Genomic DNA, 13713 nt, shown 5'->3' with positions numbered 1-13713 from the left:
AAATAAATAAATAAATAAATAAATATAAAATGGGCCTTTTAACAACAAGGTCAAGGGTTTGGTTCCCCATGCTGGCCAGCTGCAAAAAAAAAAAAAAAAAAAAAAAGTAAAATGAAAAATTCATGAGACAAGATAATAAATCTGACCTCTTCAAAAATTTTAATACCAGCCAGCCCCCCCCCAAAAAAAATATCTATTTTTAAAATTATGTATGCTAAAAGACACACAAATGAAGCTAAAAGGCAAGTAACAGTACTGGCAGAAATCACTTATTTATAAATTACATAGATTAAGAGTATAGAAAGAAATCCTAGGACCAATCCAATGAAAGTTGGGCAAAACATCAGTAGGCAATTCACAAAAGAGGAAGTCCAATTGACCAAAACACATTTGGAGGTGGAAAAGTTGTTCAACCTTAGTACTAATCATGAAGAAACAAAAATAAAACGATGCTAAGACATTTTGCCTATCAGGTTAACCAAAATTAAAACAATGGTTAATATTCAGTTTGGGTGAATATGTAATGAAACAGGCACTCAGGATTGATTAAGTGCCCCTTTTGAGAAGGCAATTTGTCAGTTTCTATCAAGACACGTGAAGGACATAACCAATGATCCAATAATTCCACTGCTCCACCCTAGACTAATGCACAAGGAACTCATACAGGAGTGGCTCTTTGCAGCATTGATTGTTGAGAGTGAAAAATTGGAAACAACCTAAATGTACATCAAACGAATGGTCAAACAAACTAGAATCCAGGCATACAATGGCAAATGCTAGTCATGGTTTAAAAAAAATAGGTAGAGCTAGTTATAGTGACATGGAAATATCTCCAAGAAAGATTGTAAAGTGAGAAATATAAGATGCAGAAACAGTTGAATCACAAGATATTCTTTGCTTTGGAAAGAAAAAAGGAAGTATATAAATACATATATGTGTGTGAATGCATGGAAATTTTTTGTAAGGATTCAGAAGATTATTTAAGGAAAATGGGGAAGAGGAAGAGGGAGGCTGTTATATGACCTTTGGTAATGACTGAATTTTTAAAACCATGAATGTATATTAGCTTTATCATTAAAAAAACTAATTTAAGGGCTGGCCGGTTAGCTGAGTTGGTAAGAATGCAGTGTTATAACACCAAGGTCAAGTGTTCGGATCCCCATACCAGCCAGTCACCACCGTCCTCCCCCCAAAACACAAAAACTAATTCATTTAAAACTAATTTAAATGAATTACTAGTTAAGGTATTAACGGTTCCCTGGATGATTCTTATTTGAAATTGGGGTGTAGTGGTAGGAAGTTTGAGAGAAAGAAGTCTCACCCATCAGAAAACTGAGAAAGAAACCCAGAGCTATCTCAAGGTGGAGGTGTCTACTTTTGTGGAAAGGGGTTCCAAATGGAAGAACTTGAAGGAATAATTGCAATTGCAGGAGATCCTGTTTCTTGAGCTCTATGTCAAACTCTGAGCAAAGGTTTTTACACATTTTTTATTAAATCCTCACAACATTTTGTAGAGGAGGAAATGGAGTCTTAGCAAGATGTGGTTTATTCAAGGTCATATGAGATGTGTTCAAAAAGTTCATGGGAAAATTCATATTACCTTTCAATTCCATTTTTCCATAAACTTTTTGAAGTGCCCTCGTATAATGAATAAGATGGTGAGACTGGGGTTCTAGCTTAGATCTCTTTAGCTGCAAAGTTCACGGTCTTCACTACTTGCCTACAGTGGTCACTAAGGGAGGAAGGAAGCAAAAAAGGAAAGAAGAAAGGGATGGAAGGAAGGAAGGAATGAAAGAAGGGAAATAAGGAAATCTGGAGTGAGGTTGGGCACCAAAATAAAATATGAGAAGCTGGAAAAAGAGAATGGTTGGGGGATGCTACTCACCAGATGGAGGAATTTTGGCATGACACTGTGGCCCTGTGGAAGGTTGAGGGGGCAAATTCTTTTCAAAGCCCTTTGTGGCTACCAGTCCCATCTCATTGGGAGCCTGGGAATCTAAATCCCCAACCCCTTTCCTCCGTGAAAAAAGAATCCTACTCCTCTTTCCTCCTCTCTCAGTGGACAGAAATCCAGACTCTCCACCTGCTCAAGAAGCCAGAAGTCCGAACCCAACTCCATCTTGCCTCTACAACCAAGAGTTCAAGCCCTTGAGCTCCACATTTCCAGGGGACAATAACCTGAGCTCACAGTTTCTCCTCCCTGGGATTCAGGAGTCTGGGTCCCCAGTCCCTTCCTCCCTCAGGACCCAGAAGCTCTGCTCCCAGCCCTTCCTTTTCCAGGGACTCAGAGTCCAAACTTCCATCCCCCTCCCACATGACAATCTAAGATTCTACACTTCCTGTCCCCAGGAGTTCAGGCCTCTACCCTCCTCCTGCCTCAAGATCAAAAGAATTCTGCCCCCAACTCCATCCTCTTCCAGGAATCTACGTTCTCTTGCTTTAGGACGTGAGAGTCTAGGCCCCAGTCTGGGCCCCTTATTCTGACCAAGATTTCAGAACCCCCAGCTAGTGCAGTCTGGTCCCCCTACAGGGTGTCTGGGTCCCCAGAGCTTCTTTCTCTGCACCCCCACCGCCCAGCCCAGCCAGAGACCCAGGGAGAAGGGGATGGCGGGTGCAGCTCACAGAGGGTCAGCAGATGGAGGATCAGCACCAGGGCCATGGTTTGCGGTTCTCCGCCGGAACTGGAGTCAGGGTTCAGCTGTGTCCTCCTCTCCCAAGAAATGAGGCAATATCAGAAAGCCAGAGCCAGAGCCCTGTTCAGGGAAGGGAGGAGTGAGGTGGGGGCCCCTGGGTGACTGTGTCACAGCCTCATGGTGCTGTGGAAAAAGTTGGGAGAGGGGACAGTCATAACTTCTTGTGTTCATTAATTCAACTGAAGGAAAAGTACCTTTTATGTGCCAGACCATTGCTGCGTGATGCTGGGGGCACAGAGAAGACTGACCCCCTTACTGTCCTCAATCTGTTCCCAGTCTGACTGAAAGACAGACCTGAATCAGGTCCATTAAAAAAAAAAAAAAAAAAATCTGAGCTATAATGGTGGTAACATACAGCACCGTGAGAGCCCACATAAGACTCCTAACCCATCTGGAATGAGAGCTAGCGTTTTCAGGACGAGCTTATTTTGAGCTGCGAAATGGTACGTCAGTCATTTCTCTTCTCCCGTCTCAGTTTCTCCATCCGTAAAACGGGCTTTTATAAATAAAGTATAAAATAAACACTATTTTATCTCGTTCTAGGTGGGTCGCAGCAAGAGGACGTACTCCTCCAAAGCGACTTCTGGGTTGAGGGAGAAAGGAGAGCTCGCGCAGGTTTACAAAGAGAGGCTAGCTAAAAAAGCACTGCCTCCTTTCCCGCCGCCGCCTCGGTTTTTTGTTCCGTACCAGTGCGCACGCGCGGACTCAGAACGGAGCCTGGCACGCAGGGACCACAACTCCCAGAGTGCTCCGCGTCCCCGCCGCCGCCGAGACCAAGATGGCCGCGAGTAAGTGTAGGCGCAGCGGATCCTTGGGGCTGGGGTAGTTCCGGGAACCCCCGGGCAGTCCTAGGACTAAGGCAGGACGGAGCTCCTGGGTTAGGAGATGGGGTCCGTCCTGGAGGGAGACTCAGAAATCACGAAGGGGCTGTCCGGGGGGTGGAGTGGCACAAGAGGGTTAGAGGTCACCGGGGGCAGCGTCTGCAAGGGTGACCCTCCTCTCCCACCCCTCCAGGACTCGCCGCCTTCCTCAAGAATGCTTGGGCCAAGGAGCCGGTGTTGGTCGCGTCTTTCACCATAGGGACCCTCGGTGCGTGAGTGCCCCGGGCGCGAACGGGCATCATGCCCACACCAACATTCCATCACCCCTACCATCGTTCCATCTTGTACCCCCAGGGTCCCATCGTCGCCCTCCACGTTCTGGGCCTCCACCAGTGTGCCAACACCCTCAGAGCGTCCCCTTTCCTACCCCCATTCCCAACATTATAAATAACCCACTATCAGCACCCCCATCCCTGCCCACCTCATGCACGTCTACCCAAGACCTCCATAATTCCTCTAAGGAGAGGTTCTCAACCCTGGTTGTGCATTAAAAACACCTGAGTGCTAAAAAATAATAATAATGTCCGGATTCTTCCTCCTTTCATTGTCTCTTCCCCCTTCAATTGTGAATTGAGTTGGCTGGGTTGGAGGGGAGGCTGGGGAATCTGTATCATGTGAAAATCCATCATGATTCTAATGTGTCTCCCTGATTGAGAACCTCTGCTCTGGAACAGTGTTACTCAATCTTTAGTGTGCATTGGAGTCCCTTGGGGGGAGGGAGGGGTCTTGTTAGAATGCCAGTTCTGATTTAATAGGTCTGAGATGGGACCTGGGGTTCTGCATTTCTAACAAGTTCCCAGGTCACAGACTAGGTAAGGTTCTAGAACACTTGTCCGATACGGAAGGCACTAACCACATGTGGCCTGTGAGCACGTCAAGTGTGGCTGGTACAAATTGAGATGGTTGGTACAAGACACTCCATATTTCAAAGTCTTAGTATGACAAAAGGTGTGTAAGTTATCTCAACAATTTTTGTTGATTATATGTTGAAAGGGTAATGTTTTGGATATACCGGGTTAAATACATTTTTTAAAATTAATTTTATCTGTATCTTTTAACTATTTATTTATTTATTGGTGGCTGGCCTGTACAGGAATCCAAATTAACTTTATTTTTAATATGGCTAATAGAAAATGTAAAATTACATCGGTGGCTCTTATCTTTCTATGAGACAGCACTGGCCTGGAACATTCTGTTTGTACACCCTACCCCACCCCCCAGGACTCCTGGCTCCCACCCTAGATGGACTGTAACTTATCAATGACTGTTCTTTGTACAGCTTTCTGTCCTCCAGTTTGTAACAATTCATGATAACTCTGGAACATTCCTAAACACTCCTCCCAGGATGCTCCATGACCAACCCCTCTTGCTCCCTCCTCTCTACCCTCTAGATGTACCCGTGAATGCTGGGCTTCAACTTATTCCCACAAAAGTTTTAAACCCTTCTACCCATAAATGGGGATTCGAGGGTACCAAGGGGCGAAGGGTCTTCCTGGAGGTGTTGGCCCTCCGTGCCCCCCTACCCCCATACACTTGACACGCCTCTCCCCCACCCCCTCAGCTTCTGCTCTTTTCCCCTCCTCCCTCCTAGAGCCACCTTCTCCTGGGCCTTACCCCAGTGTCTCTCCACAGCTATAATTCTGCCTCCACTCAGCCCCTACACCAAGTATGCCATCATGATCAACCAAGTCACTCCCTACAACTACCCAGGTAAGTGGGAGCCTGAACAGAGCTGCTGGGATAGGGCCAGTCTCCCTGTGCTGGGGGAGGGATCATTATGGGCAGGTCTTTCCTAAGCAGGGATCAGAGATTCAGCAGTGCCATCTAGACTCTTTCCCGGTTGATTTTTTTTTTTTTTTTAAATTTAGATATAATTCACATACTGTTCTGTTTTTGTGCTTTGAGTTTCTCTTATCTTTCCAGATTTCTTTCCCTCTCTGGGTTCCCATCTCTCTTGCTTTCTGGGTCTCCATCTTTCCAGGTCTGTTTTCCCATCTCTGTTGGATATCTCTCTCTCTGTCTCTGTCTCTCTCTGTCATTTTCTATGTCTCTAGCTCTGTATCTCCCTGGTTCTTTGACCCTTACTCTCCTCTCTCATCTCTCCTCTGGAGTCCCGTTTCCTTCTCTGAATATAAACTGATAGACCAGCTCTTCTCTACAGGGCCCTGGAGATCTGCTGGTCTCAGTGGCCCACCCTCCTGTCCTGCAGTGCCCCTCCGAGATGATGGGAATATGCCCGATGTGCCTAGCCATCCCCAGGATCCCCAGGGACCCAGCTTGGAATGGCTGAAGAAACTGTGAGCATCTCCATTGACAGGAAGGAGGCCCCCTCCTCTGCAGCCCCCAATAAAAATGTGAAAAGCCCAGAATCTGAGTGTGTATGTGATTAGAGGTGGGAACAGTAGACAGTGGCCAAGGTGAGTGTGAGGGTCAGTTTATTGGGGGTGGGTGAGGTCAGTCAAAGGGTGGGCTGGCTAGGGTGGGGTACGGCAGCAGTTTGTCTGGCCCTCGAGAAACCCAACTTGAATCCAGGGTCTCGTCTGCTTCAAAGTCAAAGTCTTCCTCGACTTTAATCTAGGAGAGATAAGGAACAAGGCCTGAGTAGGCTTGGAACCCTAGAAGGTGACCATCAGCCTCAGCATTCTTGCTTTCCCAAGCCAGACAACTCCATGCACCTCTGAGGCAATCCCAATGATCCCAGGTCCAAATGTTCTTTAGATTTTCCTCCCCATGCCTGTCTTCTTTTCCACCCCATTTTCTCTGATTGTTCCTCCTTCTCTGCTCCCAACCTTCTCCAGTTATTTTTCCTTCTCTAGGTCTTCCTCCTTCCCTTTCTAAGTTTGCCTCCTTTTCTAACCAAGCCTTTGATGGCCTTTTTCCAACTCGTTGTCCTTCCCTGCCCAACCCCAGGTCTCCTCCAACCCTTCCTGCTTCACCTCCTTTCTCCAGTTTTCCACAGCCCTGGGCCCCTCAGGCACAAGCAGCGGAACCCAGGAGCCCCAGGGATACCTCCCTCTCCCACCTGCACTGGGGCCAGTTCTGGAGTCAGCACAGCTCCTGTGCGGCGTCCATCCCGGGGTGCTCGCCGCCTCTTACGCCCGCTGGGGCCCTCCCCAGGGGCTGGGCTGCTGGGTTCTGGGGGTGCGGGAGTCCTTCTGGGTGGGGACATCCCCTCTTTCTCTGGAGGCTCATTTTCAGCATTGCCTGGGGTGGGGGTGTCTGTGCCCTGACTGCCCTCATCCTGGTGGGGAGAAGGGGGAGGCAGATAAAGGTTGTGTCCTGGGCTCCCAGTTCCCCCAACCCACCTGGAGACTCAGTGCTCACCTCCAACATGATGGTGAACTGGCTGGCCCGGTAGTCATCCCCGTAGGAGTCTAGCACCCTCATAAGGAACCTGCATGGACAGAGAAGCCATCAGCAGAATAACTTATCTTCTAGCAGTTGGGGAAAAGAGATGGATGATAGAGCCCAGCCCTCACTCCATTTGAAGACAAAGTTGTCCTCAACCCAGAAGGTGCAGAGCTCTGGAGTCTGAGAATTGAGAGCCAAACACTTGACCAGCTAGTGGACCTTGGGCAAGATAAGGCTACCTCTGTGATCCTTAATTTCCTACTGTGTAAACAGAGATGACAACCTTAACTGGCTGGGTGCTGTGATAGTGACACTTCAACTAGACAGTTTCTCTAATGTACTTAATGTGAGTATCAGCACTTATTAAACATTCAAATACATTTTATGTGTGTGATCTCTTTCATTCCATAAATACATATTGAGTGCCTGCTCTGTACCTAGCACTGTTCCAGGTGCTGGGGATATGTCAGGGGACAAAACAAAGATCCCTATGCTTATGGAATTCAGGGTCTTGCAGGGGAGATAGACAATAAGCAAATCAACAGAACATCAGAAAGTGGGAAGATGGATGATACCTGGATTGGTATATGCTATAGATTGATGTCCCCCCAAGACTCAGTCCCCACTGCGGACAGTGTAAACAGGGTGGGAAATCCTATTGTGGTAATTGAAAGGTGGGGCCTTGAAGAGGTGATTAGATTGTAGGACCATGCCGTAGTGAATGGATTAAAAATGGTGGTCAGAGGCGTGGTTTTGAGAGCACATGAGAGTCTCTCTGCTCCACCATGTTCTGCCATGTAAGACCTTTGCATTGCTATAAAACCACCACCAAAGAAGACCCTCACCAGATGTGTTTCCCTGGACTTTGGACTTCCCAGCATCCAATACTGTAAGCAATAAATTTCATTTTCTTACAAATTGCCCAGCTGCTGGTATTTTGTTATAAGCAATAGAAATGGACTAATACAGTACTTCAAATGGATGGGGGAGGGGGCCTCACTGAGAAGGTGAAGGAATGGCAGAAGGACACTTCTGGTCAAAGGAACAGCAAGTGCAAATGCCTCATGGTGGGAGTGTGCCTGGTGTGTTCTAGGAAGAGCAAGACTGAGAAGGTGAAGGAATGGCAGAAGGACACTTCTGGTCAAAGGAACAGCAAGTGCAAATGTCTCATGGTGGGAGTGTGCCTGGTGTGTTCTAGGAAGAGCAAAGAGGCATGTGTAGGGCCCTGTCAGCTGTTGTAAAGATGTTCACTTTTATTCTGAGTCAATCTGACTCACCGCAGGGTTCTGAGCAGAGTAATTTGGTTATTCTTACATTTTAAAAGACCATATGAACAACCCCCCAAATTTCTGATACAGTAGGTCTGGGACACTGCCTGCGAACTTGCATTTATTACAAGTTCCCAGGTGGTGGGGTGCTGATACTGCTGGTCCGGGGGCCACATGTCGAGAACCATGGGGCTAGGCTCCAGATAAAGAGTTCAGAAAGCATAATTACCCTGTCCAACATGTATTAAATTATTAAGAGAAGTTTAGTATGTCCACATACTTCCTCAATTTTTTAATGTGGTTAACCATAAAGACCACCAGCCCCTTTCATAAACTCTCCTGATCCCACTATGAAATAAAATCTTGGCTAAAGGTACAAATAGGGGAGAAAAGGGAGGAGAGGGGTTCACCCACGCTGTTGTGAGAAGAGACTTAAGGGATAAGGGAGAGGCAGGAGACCAGTTAGAGAGTAGTAATCCAGGTGAGAGGCCATATCCCTCAGCCCAGGTTGGTAGCAGTATATTCTGAGGGTAGAGGTGACAGAAGTTCTAATGGATTAGATGTGGGGTTGAAAGAAACAAGCAAAGTGTCCCAAGCAATTCAGGGAGGAGTTCATTCACTGACATGGAATAGCTTTGGGGGGAAGATCAGGGTTGGTTTCATTTGCACAGTAGACAACCAGAGTCACTGTCCAGCAGGAATATATACAGTTCGGAGGAGAGCTGTAGGTAGAATTAGGAAGTTGGCAGCACTTAGGTGGCCTTTAAACCACAGATCAACAGGAGGTACATATAGACCAGCACTGTCCAGAACTTTCTGGGAGGATGGAAGTGTTCTGTGTCTGTGCTGTGCAAGATGGCAACCACTGGCCACCTGTGACTATTATGGAGCACTTGGCATGTTGTGAGAGTGACTGACAAACTTGAATTTTTAATTTCATTTATTTTATTTTTTATTTCTTGGCGGCTGGCCAGTATGGGGAAACAAATCCTCATTTAATTTTAATTAATTTAAATGAAAATCGTGACCATGGCCACTGAGCACATGAAATGTGGCCAATGTGACTTGAGGAACTGGATTTTTTATTTCACTTCATTTTAATTAATTTCAGTGTAAACCACCATCTGTGTCTAAATAAGTCATGTCTCGTGTGGCAAGACATCCTTAGGAACTAAATTTTCAATTTCACTGTAATGAATTAAAATTTAATGAATTTAAAATTCTAATTTTAGATAATTAAATTTAAGTGGAAGTCACCACCTGTGGCTGGTGGCTGCTGTACTGCACAGCATAGGTTGGGACAGAAGAGGATCCAGGGCTGAGCCCTGGGGAACTGCAGAGTTAGGATTTGGGGAAATGAGGATAAAACAGCAATGGCAATCAAGAAGGAACAGCCCAGGAGGCAGGGGAAATCCAGGCTGGTGAGAGACCAGGTTGCCAAGAAAGTGCTTCAAAGAAAAGGACGTATCCAATGGATCAAATGTGCCACATCAAATGAGTCGAGGGCCAGGATGAAAACTGATGGATGGACTCAGCATCTTGTTGCCCTTCATCACTAGGCTTGTTCCCATTTTGCTGGGACACTGTGAATGGCAGGGTCAGCATCAAATCTGGGGCAGGCTGACTCCACAGCTCACGCCCCCCTGGTCACAGTGATACTTGCATGGTGGGAATCTCTGAGCTGGGCTCATCACCTGTGAGTGCTGGTTTAGCCCTCACAGCAGCAGCCTTTTGATACTGGTGTTATCCTTAGCTGATAGAACTGCGGCTCAGAGGGGCATGGCGCTTGCTCAGAGTCGCATAGCATACAAGTGCTTGCAACCAGGTTTGACTATCAGGCCAGTGCCCCTTCCGTTCTGCTATCTTGTCCTGCTCCACTTGGCCCCTCCCCCAGTTAAGCTCTCCTCGAAGACCCAATTCCACTCTTCGTCCCTGTTCGCCTCAGCCCCCAGTCCTCATCTCCAGCCTCTCCTCCCTGTGGCCTGTGACAGCCAGGCAGACAGGGAAGATGGGGAGAGGCGGCAAGGGGTGGTGGAAACGTTTGGGAGCAGGGCCTTATGGGCCCAGAGTGGGTGCAAAAGAGGCTACCTCCGTTCCTGCTGAAGTCTTCGAGTTATCCTTTGCACCTGATGGAGCCTGTTCAAGACCCGCTCATTCACCTGCAGAAGGTGGAAAAAAACACAAATCATCTGGATTCCATTCATTCTCCCACTCATTTATTCAACAAATGGTTAATGCAGCACCTTCTATGTACTAAGCTCTGGGGAGACTGCAAAGACCATCCCATAGTCTAAGGCCCTACTTAATCTATTCCTTCCCATCTTCCCATCACCTCCTGCTCTTCTCCCTCATCCATACCAACCATGCTGGTATCGAAGCTGATATTTGAGTCCTCTGAGCACTCTCCTATTTGGGGGACTTTCCACATGCTGTTCCCTCTCCTTGGACCACTCTTCCCCAGATATCTACACAGCTCACTCCCCTACTCCCTCAAGTCTTAGCACAAATGCTACCTGCTCAAGTAGCCCACCCAGACCTCGCATTAAGTTGTGATACTCCCCCCAATTCCCATGCCACCACCCATCCACTCTTCCCAGCTTTATTTTTCCTTATAACACTCATTATCACTTTGTATCTTGTTTACTTATTTTGCTTATTGTCTATCTACCCAACCATAACATAAGCTCCAAAAGGACAATGATTGTGCCTGTATCCCTAGTGCCTTGACCAGAGCCTGGCACAGAGTAGACACTCAATATCTGCTGAACAAAAAACTTCACATGCTTGAAGGATACCAAACAGGCAGATATGCTAGAGATCAGGGCAGGAGGTGGACACTTTAGTTAGGACCATCAGAGAAGACCTGTGGACCCAGACCTGAATGGTGAGGAGACAACTGAGTGACAAGCCAGGAGGAAAGCATTCCAGGCTTAGGGAATGTCCCCTGCACACACAGTTTCTGAGGACTCCAGCCTAGTCATGGAAGGAGAGAGAGACATGACTAAGCCAAACAGGGAACCTAATACAGTGGCTGAAGAGTATGCTGCTCCTGGGTCAGAAAGAACTCAGTTTAAATTCTAGCTCTGCCACTTAGCTCTGTGAGCTTGGGCAAATTACTTAACTTCTCTGAGCCTTGAGCTTCTGCATTTGTTAAATGGGAATAATAACAGAACCTATTTCTAGGGGGGTGGATTAAGAGCAGAGACCCAAATTATGTCCCTTTGGGGTTTCGTATCAATTTGTTAAACAGCATTCAGAATATCTCTCGTTTCCTGGCTTCCAGCCTCTTCTCTTCCAAAATTCTCCAAAACTATTGTGATGGGTTGAATCGTGTCCCCCCAAAAAGGCATGTTGGGAATTCTAACCCCCAGTACCTCAGAATGTGACCTTAGTTGGAGACAGGATCTTCACAAAGGTAATCAAGTTAAAATGAAATCATTAGGGTGGACCTTAATCTATGTGACTGGTATCATTATAAAGGGGGAAAATTGGAACACAGACACACACACAGGGAGAATGCCAGGTGAAGATGAGGGCAGAGATCAGGGTGATGCTTCTACACATGAAGGAATACCAGAGATCGCCAGCAAACCAACAGAAACTAGGAGAGAGGCATGAAACAGATTCTCCCTTAGCCCTCAGAAGGAACCAGCCCTGCTGACGACTTGATCTCAGATTTCTATCTCCAGAACTGTGGGATAGTAAATTTCTGTTGTTGCTTTGCACAGTTTGTGGGACTTTGTTACAGGAGCCCTAGCAAACCAATAGAACCATCATCACAGTCTTTCAAACGTGGCCCCATCCCTCTCCTGTTTGAAAGACTTCAATGCCTCCCCCTCACTCTCAAGGAAAAAAAAAATCCAAACTTCTTGCCCTGGTGTTCCTGGCCTGTCAAGACTTGGGCTCTGCCTACTGCTCCATCCTCATTCTCACCAAGGAAACTAATGCAATGATTCAGCCCAGAGAACCTGAGTGTGGGGCTGTGGGGATTGAGGGGAGGAAAAGGATCCAAGGAAGAGTCAGGAGGCAGAATGAACTGGACCTGAGGAATGATCCATGTCAGGGGTATGGGAGATTTAAAGGGCTTGGGCTTTTACCAGAGATCGGTGACACATGTGAGAAGCACGTGTGAGACATTAGAGAGCTCACCTGGGTCGTCAGAAATCTCCTAGAGAAGATAGCTCTCCAGCTGCCTGACACAGTGCCAGACATAATAGGTGCTGAATAAATAAATAGTTAATAAATAAGTGAAAAACTCATTCAGATAACCAAGGAAGGCTGCAGACTGGGAGAGGGGTGGTAATTTAGGCCAGGGGACCCCAAAACAGGGGGCATCCGCACTCACCTACCTGCTCTATCTCCCGGCAGCGCCGACTTAGTGCCTGGTACTTTCTGCGATTTAGTTCCCGCTGGCGCCGCCGCCGACCCCGGGCTGCCTCTTCCTCTTCGTCGCGCTCCGGGAGCTCAGTGCCGCCCAAACCACCGGACACAAATTCTACTTCTGTCTCCAGCTCGCTCTCCAGGATGTGGCCACCAAACAGCGGAGGCAGGGCCAACTCGGAGCCTGGTGGAGCTGAGAACTCCTCAAAGCCCACGGCTGCCATGGTCCTGTACGGATTGGGGTAGGGTAGGGGGGAAGGGAGGTCAGCGACCCTGGATTCCCGATCCAGATCCCAACTCCATCAGACCCAGGAGTCAGGGCCCAGCCCTTCCTTCCCAGGACCCACAATAGTGCGAGCCCCAACCCCCTTCTCCCAGGATCCAGGAGTTCAGACTTCCGGACCCTTCCTCCCCCAGGACCCAGGGAAGTTCAAGCCCCCAACCCCTCACTCAGACCCAGGAATCCAGGTCTCCAACCTCCTAGTCTCAGATCCAGGAGTCCAGATCGACCGCTAGACTTCTCCTCCCCCAGTACAGACCCCAGTCCCTGAAAGGGTTCGAAGGCAAAGCAGCTGCATGAACTACAATCCCCACCAGCCCTCAGGGTAAGAGCACAGATGGTTGCGCATCTACAGCCGCAGTGTCTTTTGGGATTCGCAGTTTCCCACAAAGGCTCAGCCACTTACCCCTCTCTCTGCTCCAGTTCCATCTCTCTCGCAAACCTAGACGTTAAGCAGAACGCAAAACTACCTGCCCCATCAGACTCACGGCCGAAGAAGCCGGGACTCGGCCCCTAGGCCTCCTGGGAGTTGTAGTTTCCTATTTCTGTCTCCGTTTCCTGCCCCATCCGTCCCACTTCCACCTGGAGTCCCGGCTTAAAGGCCTTGCTTTCTCGTCTAACGCCGCCACCCGTCGTCTTGAGTTGTCACCGTCATTAGTGTCTAGACACCACGTCGTCCGACCACGGCGCTTTTCCACTTAGCAGACTCAGTCCGCGGCGGCTCGTGAGTCCGACAGTCCCCTCTCCTCTTTCCTGCTTACTTCTTCTCCGCTTAGCAGGTGCTAATAAAGTTGTTGTTTCGTGGGGCCAGGAACATCGCGGGGCGACGGCCAATCAGAGCGCGGTTTTGCCTCGATCAC

General features: G+C 48.0%; 3 protein-coding genes across 6 annotated transcripts in view; 1 reads left to right on the top strand and 2 right to left on the bottom strand.

Annotated features, from left to right (window-relative positions):
• OSCAR (osteoclast associated, immunoglobulin-like receptor) overlaps positions 1-2791 on the bottom strand; it is a 7695-nt gene extending 4904 nt beyond the window's left edge. Inside the window, exons 1-2 of one of the 2 annotated variants that reach the window (XM_008591426.1) lie at positions 2623-2791; positions 1886-1918 (exon numbers count right to left, since the gene is read on the bottom strand). In XM_008591426.1, the coding sequence (XP_008589648.1) occupies positions 1886-1918; positions 2623-2659 (70 nt within the window). In that variant the 5' untranslated portion in view covers positions 2660-2791. The remainder of the gene's footprint in view (positions 1-1885; positions 1919-2622) is intronic. The other variant, XM_008591425.1, reaches the window with a different exon arrangement.
• A 579-nt stretch (positions 2792-3370) lies between these two features.
• On the top strand, positions 3371-5943 carry NDUFA3 (NADH dehydrogenase (ubiquinone) 1 alpha subcomplex, 3, 9kDa). The gene is made up of 4 exons (XM_008591424.1): positions 3371-3481; positions 3708-3782; positions 5207-5284; positions 5784-5943. The coding sequence occupies exons 1-4, from the start codon at positions 3472-3474 to the stop codon at positions 5873-5875; spliced, it is 255 nt and encodes an 84-aa protein (XP_008589646.1). The 5' UTR covers positions 3371-3471; the 3' UTR covers positions 5876-5943.
• A 49-nt stretch (positions 5944-5992) lies between these two features.
• Positions 5993-13592, bottom strand: TFPT (TCF3 (E2A) fusion partner (in childhood Leukemia)). 3 transcript variants are annotated; one of them, XM_008591421.1, is made up of 6 exons: positions 13260-13590; positions 12543-12801; positions 10282-10352; positions 6899-6968; positions 6597-6815; positions 5993-6148 (listed from the first exon to the last, which is right to left on the bottom strand). In XM_008591421.1, the coding sequence occupies exons 1-6, from the start codon at positions 13280-13282 to the stop codon at positions 6029-6031; spliced, it is 762 nt and encodes a 253-aa protein (XP_008589643.1). In that variant the 5' UTR covers positions 13283-13590; the 3' UTR covers positions 5993-6028. The 3 variants fall into 3 exon arrangements, with proteins under 3 accessions (XP_008589643.1, XP_008589644.1, XP_008589645.1); XM_008591422.1 differs by lacking the exon at positions 13260-13590 and adding an exon at positions 13051-13142; XM_008591423.1 differs by lacking the exon at positions 6597-6815 and having other exon boundaries at positions 13260-13592.
• Positions 13593-13713: the final 121 nt, after the last annotated feature.

Source organism: Galeopterus variegatus, unplaced genomic scaffold (assembly GCF_000696425.1).
Source record: "Galeopterus variegatus unplaced genomic scaffold, G_variegatus-3.0.2 Scaffold6906, whole genome shotgun sequence".
NCBI lineage: Eukaryota > Metazoa > Chordata > Mammalia > Dermoptera > Cynocephalidae > Galeopterus > Galeopterus variegatus.
The sequence above is the reverse complement of the archived record's forward strand: the minus strand, read 5'-3'. Positions and strand labels throughout refer to the sequence as shown.

What these genes read in the sequence shown, in the direction of transcription:
- TFPT (XM_008591421.1), bottom strand. Translation starts at nt 13,282, where the DNA reads ATGGAACTGGAGCAGAGAGAGGG. An exon ending in GCTGCCGGGAGATAGAGCAG is followed by an intron (nt 10,353 to 12,542) that starts GTAGGTGAGTGC and finishes CACCTTCTGCAG; the next exon opens with GTGAATGAGCGGGTCTTGAA. An exon ending in CAGAACTGGCCCCAGTGCAG is followed by an intron (nt 6,149 to 6,596) that starts GTGGGAGAGGGA and finishes TATCTCTCCTAG; the next exon opens with ATTAAAGTCGAGGAAGACTT.
- NDUFA3 (XM_008591424.1), top strand. An exon ending in TTTCACCATAGGGACCCTCG is followed by an intron (nt 3,783 to 5,206) that starts GTGCGTGAGTGC and finishes GTCTCTCCACAG; the next exon opens with CTATAATTCTGCCTCCACTC. An exon ending in CACTCCCTACAACTACCCAG is followed by an intron (nt 5,285 to 5,783) that starts GTAAGTGGGAGC and finishes CCTGTCCTGCAG; the next exon opens with TGCCCCTCCGAGATGATGGG.